The sequence below is a fragment of the Xyrauchen texanus genome, chromosome 39, assembly GCF_025860055.1.
Source record: "Xyrauchen texanus isolate HMW12.3.18 chromosome 39, RBS_HiC_50CHRs, whole genome shotgun sequence".
Lineage (NCBI taxonomy): Eukaryota > Metazoa > Chordata > Actinopteri > Cypriniformes > Catostomidae > Xyrauchen > Xyrauchen texanus.
The window spans coordinates 14495482-14510315 of NC_068314.1; the positions used below are offsets into that span (position 1 = coordinate 14495482).

Genomic DNA, 14834 nt, shown 5'->3' on the forward strand with positions numbered 1-14834 from the left:
ACACATAGCAACACCCTGGCAACCACCCGCAACACCCCAGGTAGCGAGATTTCATATGGGCAAGCACCACTCACATTATCTTCAGATAATGTAATAATTTTGTTAACTTTGCAACTGTTTTATGTAATCTTACCAGCAGTTTTTCCTGTTTTTACTGACATGCTCATTGTTGTGATTGGCTACTGTAAGTCTGAAGTCATAGGGCATCCCTGACAAACACCCAGAGAAGATTCTCACTCACGCCCAGTAGGAGCAGCAGCAGTGCTTGTAGGAGAGGAAAGGGCATTGGACAAGGAAACGTGACTAGGACTAGAAACATTGGTTACATCCTGATTCTGGCTGGTGGTGGAGGACTGGCGTCTCAGAGCCCCCTGAAAGGATGTCCCGCTCTTGAACGTGTTCACTACATCGATCTGCAGGGAGGGGAGAGAAATACATGGAGCACACCGCTTCACAGGTGATACCGATGCTTAATCACACGGACAGGCATGACTATGACAGGCCCTCATCACACATTAAAACACTTAATCTTAAATTAGCTCTAAGACTTTGATGCTTTCAGCAAAGTCCACCTCGATTCTGCAGCTTTGACTGCAGTCATGATGACGCATGGATGAAATCCCAGACACCTTCAAGAGCCTCACTGCAGGACTGGATCATAACACCTAGGAGAGCACTGTTATCATATCTCATGACAACGAGCAGGCAATTAGAGTTCAATTTATTTGCATGCCATGCCACTACAAAAATGCAGCAGTTGTAACGTGTGCAAATTGTATCATATGTGGTGCATTATTGTGGTGCATTATCTTTTAGACATATTAAAGACTTCATAAAAGCTGGTCATGTATTGGTGAGAATACAGATTTTATGAACTGAAAGCTGCAGTGTTGTGGTTTCCAAAATTTACTGAACCCATAATTGTGTTACAAAAATGAGCCACGAAGGGATATGTTATCTCCTTTTATCATATTGCAACAGCAACATACATAAGAGCTACAAACAATTATGCCTTTACTATGCAAAACACAGTGACTGCAGATTTTGTCAAAATTTAGATACGAGTGGAATTCGGTCTCTTATACTATGATTTGTCCAGTGACAGATCAGTTTGGCTCAACTATGCTTCGATTCAGAGAAAAAGAGGTGTGACAATACCAGGAACTACAAAATCCACACTAAAACCAAATAATTGTGATGCCATTTTTCTTAGTTTTAGTGTTGGCATTATTAATGCATTATGCCTTTGCATGGCAGAAGTCTTCTGTCATGTATAGTTCATTACCCAAAATGTAAGCTGTTTATGGTTGCCAAGCAACACAGCAACTTGCCACATTACTATAGAATGTGCGGTCACAAGTTTTTGTTTATAGCTATTATACAAAGCATTAAACACAGCTCATCCAATAAAAATTTCGGAAATATCCATGTTATAAAATGTCATCTTGGTGAATTCTCACAGTGATTTAGATTTGGAAAAAAACTTTCCAATGCATTACAATTCCAAATCCAAGCATTTATATTGAGAGGTGCCAAAACAAAAGCCTATGATTTATGCAATATTACCAGTCTTTCATACAGAGCTTGATGTTTCTGCCAGTAATGCAGTTTGGCAGAGCTGAGCTGCTGTTCAACCTCCGCACTGTTCTAAATCTGGCAGTAAAATACAGTGCCAGTCGTGCAGATGGTTGAAGAACACAATTAAAGTACAAGCACAATTGATGTATGGCTATTTCCTACAGATGCCATTCCAATGCAGAACTGACGCACAATAATTTAGGCCATCGAAACTTCTGAAGACTGACGATGGTTCTAACCTGAGTCTGGATTCTGTTCAAGCCTCTAAACCAGAGGATCTGTCCTCGTCGTAACTCTCTCTCGGCATGATCAATCTCCTCCTGGTCTTCGTTGAGCTCCTCCTCGGGCATTTCATCCTTGTGCGTCAGCTGACCAGCTCCTTTAAGGAACCTCAGCTTGCTGTTTGGGATTGTTGATATAACCTGACCAAGAGGATAAGCATGTCAAAGACACATTAACATTAAAACAAGAAGACAAAAGAACTGATGCTGCATTCCATTAAACTCAAATTCTGAATTTCCTACTTTTTCTTGGTAAAGTGCACTACTTCAAGATGGACTTTCAACTTGGAAATGTGGAAACAAAAATCCACAGTTCTCCGACGTGCATGTGTATGATGTCGCATGAACATTGTGGTGCCCAGGGAAATGTACAAAGTTAATGGTGAACATTCACTTATAAATGCAAATAAATTTCATAAAATAGTTAAAGATCCTAAATGACATGATAATAAAACCTGTTTAGCAAATGTATGCAGAGACAGGTGCGTCAAATACGATAAATTATCCTCTGACCATCCATGCTGGGAGGCATCCGTCATAACCACAACGTGCCTGGAGACCTGGTCTAGGGAGACTCCTGCCCATATGAACACGAGGTCTGACCAGGGGCTGAAAAGACGGCAACAAGCCTCAGGAGCCTCTGAAGGGATTTCAGTCTGCCTTTTAAATGCTGAGGATTGCTGGGTGAAATCCTCTACAGTGTCGCCGAATAGGCCAACCTGGTTCGACCAAGTGGGTTCGACCCAGGGCCCCGGGACCAATCATCAGGCAGCGATGGTTCAGGTTGGAGCGGATGATTCCACTCCATCCCGATGCTCGCATCCTCCCGGGCAAACGTTTCCGTCAGCTGAGTTCTCCAACGTTGTAATCGAAAACTCATCCACATTGCAAGCCACAAATGCGACCGCCGGCTCGTCTCAGGGCGAGCCGGCGGTCGCATTTGTGGCTTGCAATGTGGATGACATCGCAGAACTCACTGGGGCATACGAGTGTGCTGGGGAATGGGAGGTCCGAGGGGGTTTCCCCAACAGAGAAGCTCCCATTGAAATCCCCAAATCGCCCCCAGTGCTAACCGACCCTACCTCATACCAGTGGGTAGAAGGACCGTGTCAGGGAGCCGCTGGAGTGGCTTTCCCTCTTACGAGAGAATGCAGCGACCGCAACAAGCCAAAATCATGCCCTCGAAGTGAGAGCATGACCCGCCCACAAGCGTTGTCCTTGGTAGTGCCCAACATGAGATGCAGTGATAGTGGCTGTTGGAATCGGAGAGGTAATGATCGCAACCAGGAATTTTAGAGGAAAATATACTCTTTTCGAGGAAAATATACTCTTTTTACTTGTAAATAAATATATATATATATATATATATATATATATATATATATATATATATATATATATATATATATATACGTGTATATATACGTATATAAGAAGCTCTGCTCAGCTGTCAAAGAGCCCAGGGGTGTTGCTCAACACAACCGTAGTGTGCGAGGGGGAGAACCGCTGTAATGCACCGTAGATCCAATAGCTTGGGAGTGAGAGAGATGAATGGAATGGAAGGAGGTATTCATCTCTGTGAATGCGTCCGCTCAGCTCCGAAGAAGTCTGAGTGTGTGTTTGCAAGTGGCACTCCTTTTACACCCGTATGTCCGGAGTGGCATGCAATTTCCACATGCCAATTCTCATTGGCCTTTTCTCAAAGATCAGAGATGTATGGGTTCCCAAGAGTGAAACCTTAGTGTCTACTCATCGACACAAATTCGAATGAGTGACAGATAGGGAACTCTTGCAGTCCAGCTGTATTGAGAATCTGTTTGAGAACCCTTCCACATGAAACAAGTTTTGAACTTCTATTTATAGCTCAATCTAATTTAGTATTTTGGTCGAATATAAATAATTGAGTGCTTGTTGGCCTAATGCGTTTTGTGCTCTCACATACTTGCCCTGAATGGTGCTCAGTAAGTGAATGGAGCACAAAGTCTAGTTACGTTAAATTACATAATTTTTGGAGCATCGGCCAATGGAAAGAATTTATGGTCTAAAGTCAGAGAAGTCAAGTAGGAATATCCAACATTAAACATTGAATGGATTGCAGCATTAAACTTATTTCAGCACTCAGTTTCCAAACAAGCCATCTGTGTTGTTTGTGGTAACATTTGTACAACAATTATTGGTTGAGAATTTGCATTACCTGTCCCCAGACCAGTTCACCAAGCCCCAGGAACACACACCACATCCACTTCTCCAGGTCCAGAGGAGAACAACTGAACGGTTTTCCTCCAAACTGAACAATCACAATCTAAAATGTTTAGAAAGAAATGTGAGAATGAAATTGTGAGGATTTTCTATATCACAACTTTTTTGAGACATGACACAAAACATGTCCCAAAATCTAACTACCATTAGATTGATATTAGCAACATTTTCACTTTTAATTAGAGATGATCAGTACAATATTCTGTGTACTACTGTTTCATAATAACTGAAGAAATAACAGAGAACAGGTCAAGTTTCTCTTCTCTTTTCCCTTACTTTCCCATACAGCTAAATGTGTTGTTCTCATTAATGCTGCTGGTACCTGAATGGCGAAAGTTCCAAGAACAATGGAACAGAAAATGGGGTTTCTAAAGATGCCATCAAACACGTTTCTCTCTCCGTGGATCTTGCGGGCATTGATTTCATTGAAGAGCTGCATCATGACAAAGGTGTTGAAGATGATGGTGTAGTGCTCAGATGGAGGAGAATGCAGTGGAGCATTTCTCCCACTGTCAATGTCAAAGATCTGCTCACCTGAATCATAAAGAGAACATGAGGCAGTAGAGTTAAAGGAATAGCTCACCAAAAAAATTACATTCTCTCATCATTTACTCACCCTCATACCATCAGAACACAAATTAAGATTTTAGAAGAATATTTCAGCTCTGTAGGTCTATACAATACAAGTGAATGGGTGCCAAACTTTTGACACTCCAAAAATACCATAAAGGCATCATAAAAGTAATCTATATGACTCCAGTGGTTACATCAATGTTTCCAGAAGTGATTTAATAGGTGTGGGTGAGAAACAGATCAATATTTAAGTATATTTTTCCTTGAAAATCTTGTTCCTGCCCAGTAGGGGTGTATGCATGAACAGTGAACCACCAAAAACACAAGAAGAATGTGAAAGTAAAAGATAAAGTGCAGCCTGACTAAGAAGGGAGGATAATTTATAGTACAAGTGTACTTAAATATTGATCTGAATCTGAATTATTTCCCTTCTGGGTACATTGATGTAACTACTGGAGTCATATGAATTACTTTTATGCTGACTTGTGTGATTTCTGGCACCTATTCACTTGCATTGTGTAGACCAAAAGAGCTGAGAATTTCTTCTAAAAACCTTCATTTGTGTTCTGCTGAAGAAATAATGTCACACACATCTGGGATGGTGTAAGAGTGAGCAAATGATGAGAAAATGATTTTCATTTTTGGGTGAACTATTCCTTTAAGATCATACATGAATTACATGACTCTTGTCCAATGCAGAGTCGACAACAGAAATCTTTAATATCAACAATTTAGGAAGGTTTCAATCTCAAACAATTGATTAATCAAGTGTTGTCAGGGCCAAATTCTCTAAACAGTAGCTTTGTTGCACTACTTGCAATGTTTTTAGTGCTAAACAACTCTTTCTCCCTTAAGTTCTCACGTGAACATATGCTGAAGGCAAAAAAAATATCTAAAAAAGTGTTTCATGTGTTAATATTTGGTGGCATGTGGTGACCAATAAAAAAAACATATGGGTTAGTTCAGGCAGAGATAGATCCTGAAGTTAACAATTGCAGGTTGCCACTTGCACTGTGAATTAGCTTTTCATAACTTTCATAGTCAAGAATTTACTGAAAAAATTACTTACATTCTGGGTTGTTTCTTACTAAAATCTATCGTTTGCTTTCAGAAAATATGGAATATGATGCACAAGTTGCATGGACTGCTTTTATGATTCTTTTGGGTGCTTTTTATAGCTTTAAATGGAGGCACCATCCACTGCATATCCACAATCATTGAGTTGAAAGATAGAAGACTATCTTCAACAAAACATCTTTTGTGTTCTGCTTAAGACTAAAGTCATATGGGTTTTGAGAAGCATGAGGATAAGTAAATTATTACAGAAATTAAATTTTCTTGTAAATTTTTGTTCGGTACCAATTAGTTACCTGATATACATAATTCCTTGAATGAATCAGGGTGCTAAAACAAGGCAGACAGCATGCACAAATGAACACTGGTTCAAACTGTTCTTAATGAAATCAGTCCTAAATGTGAAATCGGCTCTAAATGCATTGTACGTATATGGCGACTTACCCGCAAACAGCAAAGTGAAGATGATGGTGAGTTGGTAGATGCCATGGCCAAGGATGTTCTTAGTCATGGTGCTCGAGATCAGGGGTTTGTTTCGGCCGTAGGGTTTCCTCATCAACAGAGATTCAGTAGGCGGTTCAGTGGCCAAAGCCAGAGATGCAAACGTGTCCATGATCAGGTTGACCCACAACATCTGCACTGCTTTAAGAGGAGAATCCTGGAAGAACATACCAAGTAGTTAAAGCAGACCTTAATTGATGACTTTACAGGAATGCTCAATTGCGATTAAAGAAATAGTTCCTTCAAAATGAAAATGTCATGATTTACTCACCCTCATATTATTCCAAACCTGTTTGACTGTGTTTCCTCTATAGAACTCAAGAAGAGAAATTCTTAATTATGTTGACGCTACTCTTTCTCATACAATGAAAGTAAATGGGGATCTAAACTCCAATAGTGACAAGAAAGCACCAATCATAGAAATAGTACATATCACTCGTGCAAAACATTCCATGTCTTCTAAAACCATACCAAAGCTTTGTGTGAGGAACAGACTGAATTTAAATTAATATTCACTGAAAATCTTCCCCTACACAGAAGCTATTAAATCACATGCACACTCCAAAATATGCAAATGTACACGTCATAATTACTCATGGGATGCATGAACACCATTGGTGTTTGGCATCAATTTGATTTTCAGTGAATATTTACATTTCAGTCATTTCATCACACAAAGCTAACGAGTCATATGGACTATTTTCATGGTACTTTGTTTTGGTCATTTTTGGAGCTTGACAGGCTCAAATTACACTCCCTTTATTCTCATTGTATGCCAAAAAGCTGCTTAAAATCTCCTTTTGTTTTCCACGGAAAAAAAAGGGTTTAGAATGACACAAGGGTGAAATAATGTAACCCCCAAACTGAGATCTTACTCATTACCTTGAATAAAATCTGAAAATATCTAAACCTCTCTGGAATCTAATTTCTAATAACAGTGACTTCACACAGTCTAGCCTCTTTCTGCAGAAGTACTGCATCATTTATTAGGTTAGCGATCCTCTAGGAAATTAAACAATGCTATTTTAGATCATATGATGAAGTCTTTGGCCTTGGCCTAGTAATCTAAAATGGATTCTTCTTCAGATAAAATTATCGAAAGAGTCTTGTGTCTCCACATGGTCTAATTTAAGATTTCATAGTAGGTCGGACATATTGACTTGAAAAAGAATTGGAAATGGTAGCTGTGGCAGCCTTTTTAATTTAGTATAAAGAAGTTTTGGTTCTTGCCATGCAACACTAGATTTTTCCCTGCTTGTTTTATAGTCTGATCACTCATATAAGTAATAGCACACCTCAACAAGTCACATGATTTGAGGTATTATTCATATCCACAACACAAACGGTGCAGGACAATCTATGTGCTGAAGTTTAATGCTTAGGCTTAGGGGTTTGTTCAAATCCCTAACCTTTAATTTGAAAAATAGTATTACTGATCCTTGCCTTAAAGACACCCCAAATAAAGTATACTAGACTGAAAGTGTCATAAGCACATGAGCAGAGACACTAACCTGTGTAATACAGGCTCCGGTGAAAGCAACAATCACAGCTACAACATTAACCGTCAGCTGAAACTGCAGGAACTTTGAAATGCTGTCGTAGACATTGCGTCCCCACATGACGGCCTTCACGATGCTGGAGAAGTTATCATCTGTCAGGATGATGTCAGAAGCCTCTTTAGCCACATCTGTCCCTGCGATTCCCTGTAAAGACACATGCACTGTCATTTCAATTCAATGTTATCTGATATTTGTGTGCTTGTCTACATTTTTTTTTTATAAAAGATAACAGAATCTGTCCAGGGAGGATTGGAAGGGTGAATCTCAAGAAACCTGTCAAGAATATGCATGAGTCATATTATAACACAAAATCAAATGAAAGAAATGAGAATTTATGTTTTGATAAAGAATATATCTTTTTAAATAATTAACCCTGACATGGACTGTGAGTAATGCAAAATTGCCCAAATATCATCACAAATCTGATTACCGTCTAGGTAAAGACAAATGTTTCTTTCTGTTTTTGTTACCCTGACTCCACACTATGTGTCTGTGTTTTTAAAGACTAGCCTAAGGAACTGTTCTCCCTTAAGACAAGGCTGACAGTAAAATGATTGTAAATACCACAGAGAGGAAACTGCCCGCAGGCAGCCCTTGTCAGTTTGATATACAGGAATATGCTCTCCACTGCCATGACAAACTTGTGAAAATAGAAATCATGGTGTGGTGCTGACACAAGCTGTGTTTTTGGTTAATACAATTCAATTGTAACATGCCATAAAAACAGCCACAAAAAGATATGTCCTGCACTAGGGGGTGCTCTTGTCTTATTTTATTAGCCACACAAGGTGGCATGATTGTACATGCTGAAGAAATGAGGACAGTCTGTATCTGAAAAGCTTCAGAAGAACAAGACTGAAACGATGAAATCACAATGTCACGGTCTTCTTTTCTACAGCTCGCTTCGATGAATTTGGGAATGTATCACTTCTCACCATGGCAAAACCGACATCTGCTTTCTTGAGGGCCGGTCCGTCATTGGTTCCATCACCGGTTACAGCAACAACCTGCCGCTGGGCCACCAGAGTACTATCGATAATACCTGTTAAACAGTTCGATCACACAGTATTGACCACTTTAATAGCATGTCTTTTTTTTTAACAAATGGTGCTTAACCATTTGTCAAAAATTAGGTGCTTAACCTTTAGGAGTTAGACACATTGTTTATCCCCACAGATATACAGCAAAATATTATGGCAAAATAAATATACAATAAAATATATTTTTGTTAGCTATTAAAATAATAATTAAAAACTAGTTAATTTAAAATAGTGGGAGATAAATCTAGCTACTTTTTATGCCATGCTCATCTTATTTTAGATAATTGTTTGGATAATTGTTACAGAGCAAAATTAACTGTACTTACGGTATGTTAATTAACCTGTGACCTCAGCCATTATGAGTCTCATGTATCCAACACAACATAGGGATCTGATTCCAGATCAGTTCACTGCAACACTGCAGCTGTTGTGTGTAAATGCCATTGCACATGTACTTTGGTAGATGTAGTACATTCTATCTGAATTTCTTAAATAACTCAGTCCATGTTCTTCAGCAAGTTTTGAGGTGTTCTATAATGGTTTTAGATTGTACATTGATCTTGACTGCTGTTATTATACATTTATTCTCTCAGAAGATGATTTTGGGAGCAGTTTATAAGATACATTATATTGTTTTGTTAAAATGTCCTATGCCGGTAGCTTAGTCAGAAACTATACTGCATATTTTACATTTTCTAAAGAAAATATTAGTGGTGCTTGCCTGTGATTAAATCACAACCACAATGTTAGGGTGTTTGGGGTGGTTGTCTGAGCATTGCTATGAAGTTGCTAAGATGTTCTGAGTAGTGGTCGACCGATATGTGTTTTTTAACGGCCGATGCCGATATCCAGAGAGCAGGGTGGCCGATGGGATGATACAATTCAAATATATCACACAATTCAATATAGTAAATAACATAAACATAAAATTGCTAAAAAACAAATACATAAATTAAACTCGTATTTAGTACTATATTTACTCAATTTCACACAAAACTTTAACTTTGAAAAAAATAAAAAAATACAATTATATTGTATTTTAAATGGTAGAAGGCAGTTACTTCTGATTTCTGTTTAGTTTTTAATAAATGTTTTATATATTAGGAAGAAGGAAATAACAGTACAAACAGTAGGCCAGCAACCATAGATGGCATGACCACGTTAGCAATCGCATTTTCTTAAAAAATACCAAATCAAACCAATTGTACATACAGTGCATAGTGAATAAGACATTTAATTACAGCATGCATGAAGCGCTTTTACTTCACACACTCAGTGTGGATCCAGCGCAAGCAGCAATCTCCTGACAGTTTAAACGGCCTGGATCGCCTGCTTGGTTCCTCACCGAGTGAACATCATTATTTCTGAATCAGAGGAACTTTTGATCCTGATCCTGAAGTTTTCATTTTGAATTATAAAATGCTGGATAATAATAATGCTGGATCTGCTCAAGTTTTGTGAGGTTTATTTATTAAATCTTTATAAACGAGATATGTGCATATTTGCAGAAGGTATGTGATATTAGTTTTATTTATATTTACCTTTTATCATTAGACAAGACAGTTAAAAGGTACAGGGAACGATCGAGGAGAGAGAGAGGGAGAATGAAACAGATGAGCACTTTAATATAATGACCTCAAACCTGTTTAAATGAGACAAACCAGTCTATTATTGTAGTAAAACGATGGCACGTAACAACAAAACAAACCATGACTGGTTGTTTACATGTCTCAGTCGCTTCATGTGCAAGCAGGCGATTTTCGTCGCCTTCAAGAAAGAAATCGGCCAAACTGGAAATATTATAGGCAGATGCCGATAATTAAAAAAGTCAGAATATCGTCCGATTTATCGGCCTCTGCGATATATCGGTCGACCACTAGTTCTGAGAGGTTACTAGTATACTGTATACTAGTAACCTCTCAGAACTAGTATACAGTATATGATATACTGTATACTAGTAACCTCTCAGAACTAGTATACAGTATACTGTATACTAGTTCTGAGAGGTTACTAGTATACAGTATATGATATTTGAGTCTTTATACATGGCAATGGTTCCTTCTTTAGTGTAAGTCTATGAAATATTTTTACCCATTTCATCATCTACCAAATGAAAATCAAATCACATTTTGAGGACAACTTTTGTCCCAAAGCATTATACTTGCTTATATAGTTAGATTACAAACTGCAAATATTCAACCAATACTTTTGTATTTTGGAGAGAACAGTTTGTTGTTTGAGAAAAAACTAAACATTTTGATTTTTGATTTATTTATTTTTTCATGCAATGAGTTTGATGTTTTGATGGTAAATGTCTCATGTGAGTTCATACCTTTGACCAGTGTGTGTTTGTCCGTCGGTGAAGATCTGGCCAGCACTCGTAGTTTGGGCCACACTTTATCAATACGTTCCTGCTCAACCTACGAGACACAATAAACAACTGCTAGAAACAGCAATTGATTTCAATACATTTTTATTACAGCTGGTAAAATGTGTCTATAAACCTGAGTATGGAATACATAAAACAGTCAATAATAAATAACTTGAAAACTATAATTTGTCCATAACATATATTTTGCATTAAAATGAGAGTAAACATTCATCAGAGAAGACAGTATAATGCAGCATATCACATTTAAATATACTGTAAATTATATGACTTGGTATAAAAATGCACAGCGTTTATTCAGATGTGGGTAGTTCATTACTTAAAGAATGGCCATCTATCAGAAGTGTTCAATAACTGTCTTCGACAAAAACAGCAGTTAATTTCTTATACAGCGAGTACAAATGCCACTAATGTTATCACAGCAAAATAAAATAGCAAATAAATTATCACAGTACTGGAATGCAACAACATCACAGTCACAAACTAGTTTAGGGCTGTACACACAGTACAAGTTCTTTTGCCTGTCTCTGCAATTTGTGTTTCCAAAAACAAAAACATGCTAAATGCATGTTGGCTGCCGCTTCTCATGGACGCTGTTGGTTTTGTTGGTGTGATGTTGCTCTGTACCTTTAGTTTTGAATATTTGGATTATCACCCATGCTGCTGAGTAAACCGAATTTACCCCTGACATCGATAACTCCTCAAATGTGGTTGGCTTCCTGGATTTTACCACGTTAATCTTTTGTCTGGATAACTGTTGCTACTGACACTGTTGCACCACTTGGATACTGCACTGACACGCTTACTGCTACTCCTCTTGCCTGTACGAGCCCTCTCCCACTCTCACAACCGCAATTTTGGCATAGTCGGTGAGTTGTTTTGCCACGATCTCACTTACTTTGTCTTGCGGTTGGAACGTCTTTGCCGGCTTCCATGATTTGGGAAGCGGTTGTCTCACTGGGCTTGGGAAACAACTGTGGCTTGATGTTGTGAGTTCTATGCCACTGTCCTCTCTAAAGGTGCATTTACATATGAAAATGCAGGCTTCAGCGTCTAATCCAACTGCCCTTGGACTTCTGGTTCTCTGCTTAATTGGGTTGTTTGCTAACGTCAGCTACCTTCCAATGACGTCACTGAACTACTCTCCAACTCAGCAGCATGGATTTAAGTGGTTTCTTCAACTCAACTTTACAACATATGATCTATGTAAAAGCTTTGGAATTGCCTGGTGTCCTCATTACATCCATCGCTATTCGATGCGATTTCTACACATAAACTGTACAATGCCTGCCTCTATCCCATCTATCTGGACTAATCAAGAGGACACACGAAATGTATTTTCACTATATACACATCGTGGAATAAACTTAAACTCTCTGAGATCCCTTAACAAAGACAGTAATTACTCTGCATTTAACAACAAATGTGTTGCAATGGAGTAATTTTGTTCTACATAACATTCACTGAAATTTCTTCGAGATCTAATTTCTGATGAAGACTTGGACATGTTTCTGCTCACAGAAACCTGGCAAATACTTAATGATACTGTGGAACTTAATTTACTCATGCCTCATGTTTACAGCTACCTGACTAAGCCCAGAGTTAAGGGTATGGGTGGAGGTCTGGCATTTGTCATTGAATATTTGGCATTTAAGTTCACTGGTCATGTAATACTGGTCTATTGGCCTCCTAAATTTAATACAAAATTTTTGGCTGATCTATGTGAACTGCTTACCATTGCTTCTACACAATCTACTGCTATTTTACTACTGGGAGGTTTCAATATTCATATTGATGCTGATAGTGTACTTGCTAGTGATTTCATGTCAGTCCTTGATTGTTTTAATCTTTTACAACATTGTGGCAGGGCGGAGGGCGGGGCCGGGTCGTGATCATACACACCCAGTCCCGTATTAGGCTAATCAAGCCTCTGAGGTATAAAGGTCGACTGCAGAGGATCGTGCGGGAGAGAGAGATCGTTTACGGACATGTCCGTCATGTGTGTTTATGTTGTCTTTTAAGTTTACTATTAAAATATGATTTACATCGTCAAGCCGGTTCTCGCCTCCTCCTTTCCACTGATCCCTTTACAAACATATTGATTTTTCAACTCATGGTCATACATTTGTCTTGTTGCAGTGTGCTCTACTGGTATTGACACTGTTGCTCTGAAGGGTGTTGACATATGTATTTCTGTACTTAAACTGATTTAATTTTCTGTAGTTTTTCTGTCCCTAAATAAGACATTTGTATGTAATTTGAAGTTGGTTGATCCTCTCTCATTCTCTTCTTCAATCAGTGCCTCCACTCTGTCTATCTGTCTTGGTCTCTCCAGTGCTAATGATATACTTCATATTTAAAATGACAGTATTTCCATAATATTAAATAAATATGCTCCTTTAAAATCTAGGTTTGTTCCCTCCTCTCACAATTCACCTTGATTCAATCCTGACCTTAGTGCAATGAAAACAAAGGGTCGACGTCTAGAATGGCTAGCTTATGCTGAACATATTCTGCAGTACAGGCTAGCTCATAATTCTGCCAAATCTTCCTATTTTTCTGCTATCATTAACAATTCCAAATGCCTGTCTTGAACACTCTTTGTTACTATTAAAAGACTAACTGAGCCTCCAGTATTGATATTGCCTTGCTCTGACCAAAAATGTGGATCTTTTCAGAGTAAAACACTTTATATTTTCCATCAGCTCTCCTCTACTTCATTACTGAATTTTTACCTTTGCACCTGGTTCACAATCTTTCAGGTTTTACTCCAACTGTTCCCTCTGCTGTGGATGAGATAATCAATAATTCTAATTCTTCAACTAGTCTTCTTGAACCAGCACCCACCTCCCTATTAAAAAAATCTGCTTGTCTGTTTTGTCTTCACCCATTTCCCATGTTTAGCACGTCACTTGCATCTGGTATAGTTCCATCATAGCTTAAGTTGGCTGCTGTCACCCCTGGCCTAAAAAAACCCCTGTCTTGATCCTTCAATATTAAGTAACTACAGGCCCATCTTGAACCTTTCTTTCTTATCAAAGGTGTTAGCGAGTTATCAGCTACAGGCTTATTCAACTGCTAACAACCTCTATGAACCTTTCTAGTCTGGTTTTCGTCCTCAACACAGTACAGAAACAGTTCTTATTAATGTTCTTAATGATCTTCTCATCTCCTCCGATTCTAGTGGACTTAGTATTCTTCTCCTGTTGGACCTTAGCACTGCATTTGACATTGTCACAAGATACTTCTCTCATGCCTCTCAGCAATCGGTATTACAGGCACAGCTATTGATGTGCTCACTTCTTATCTTATTGATAGGCTGCAATTTGTGCCAGTAGGCAGTATTTCAGAGGCACAAATCATCCACTGCTTCTATTAATTCAGGTGTTTCTCAATGCTCTGTTCTTGGCCCTCTTCATTTCACAGTTTATGTTACCACTTGGACAGATAATCAGACGCTATGGATTCAGTTTCGACTGCTATGCTGATGACACTAAGATTTACAATGGCACTCCTGTCTATCTTAAGTTCAACTCAGATAAGACAGAGGTAATTGTTATTGGTCAAAAGTCAGTTATCT

General features: G+C 38.5%; 1 protein-coding gene across 8 annotated transcripts in view; it reads right to left on the minus strand.

The window, feature by feature from the left end:
* The window catches only part of atp2b2 (ATPase plasma membrane Ca2+ transporting 2), a 258483-nt gene that overhangs the window by 8766 nt on the left and 234883 nt on the right, over positions 1 to 14834 (minus strand). For 4 of the 8 annotated variants that reach the window (XM_052111374.1, XM_052111378.1, XM_052111375.1 and 1 more), the window contains 7 exons: positions 11198 to 11285; positions 8761 to 8867; positions 7778 to 7969; positions 6210 to 6423; positions 4441 to 4652; positions 4054 to 4161; positions 1818 to 2000 (listed from right to left, as the gene is read on the minus strand). In XM_052111374.1, the coding sequence (XP_051967334.1) occupies positions 1818 to 2000; positions 4054 to 4161; positions 4441 to 4652; positions 6210 to 6423; positions 7778 to 7969; positions 8761 to 8867; positions 11198 to 11285 (1104 nt within the window). Of the gene's footprint in view, positions 1 to 241; positions 414 to 1817; positions 2001 to 4053; positions 4162 to 4440; positions 4653 to 6209; positions 6424 to 7777; positions 7970 to 8760; positions 8868 to 11197; positions 11286 to 14834 lie in introns of all 8 variants that reach the window. The other 4 variants (XM_052111379.1, XM_052111377.1, XM_052111376.1 and 1 more) reach the window with 2 other exon arrangements.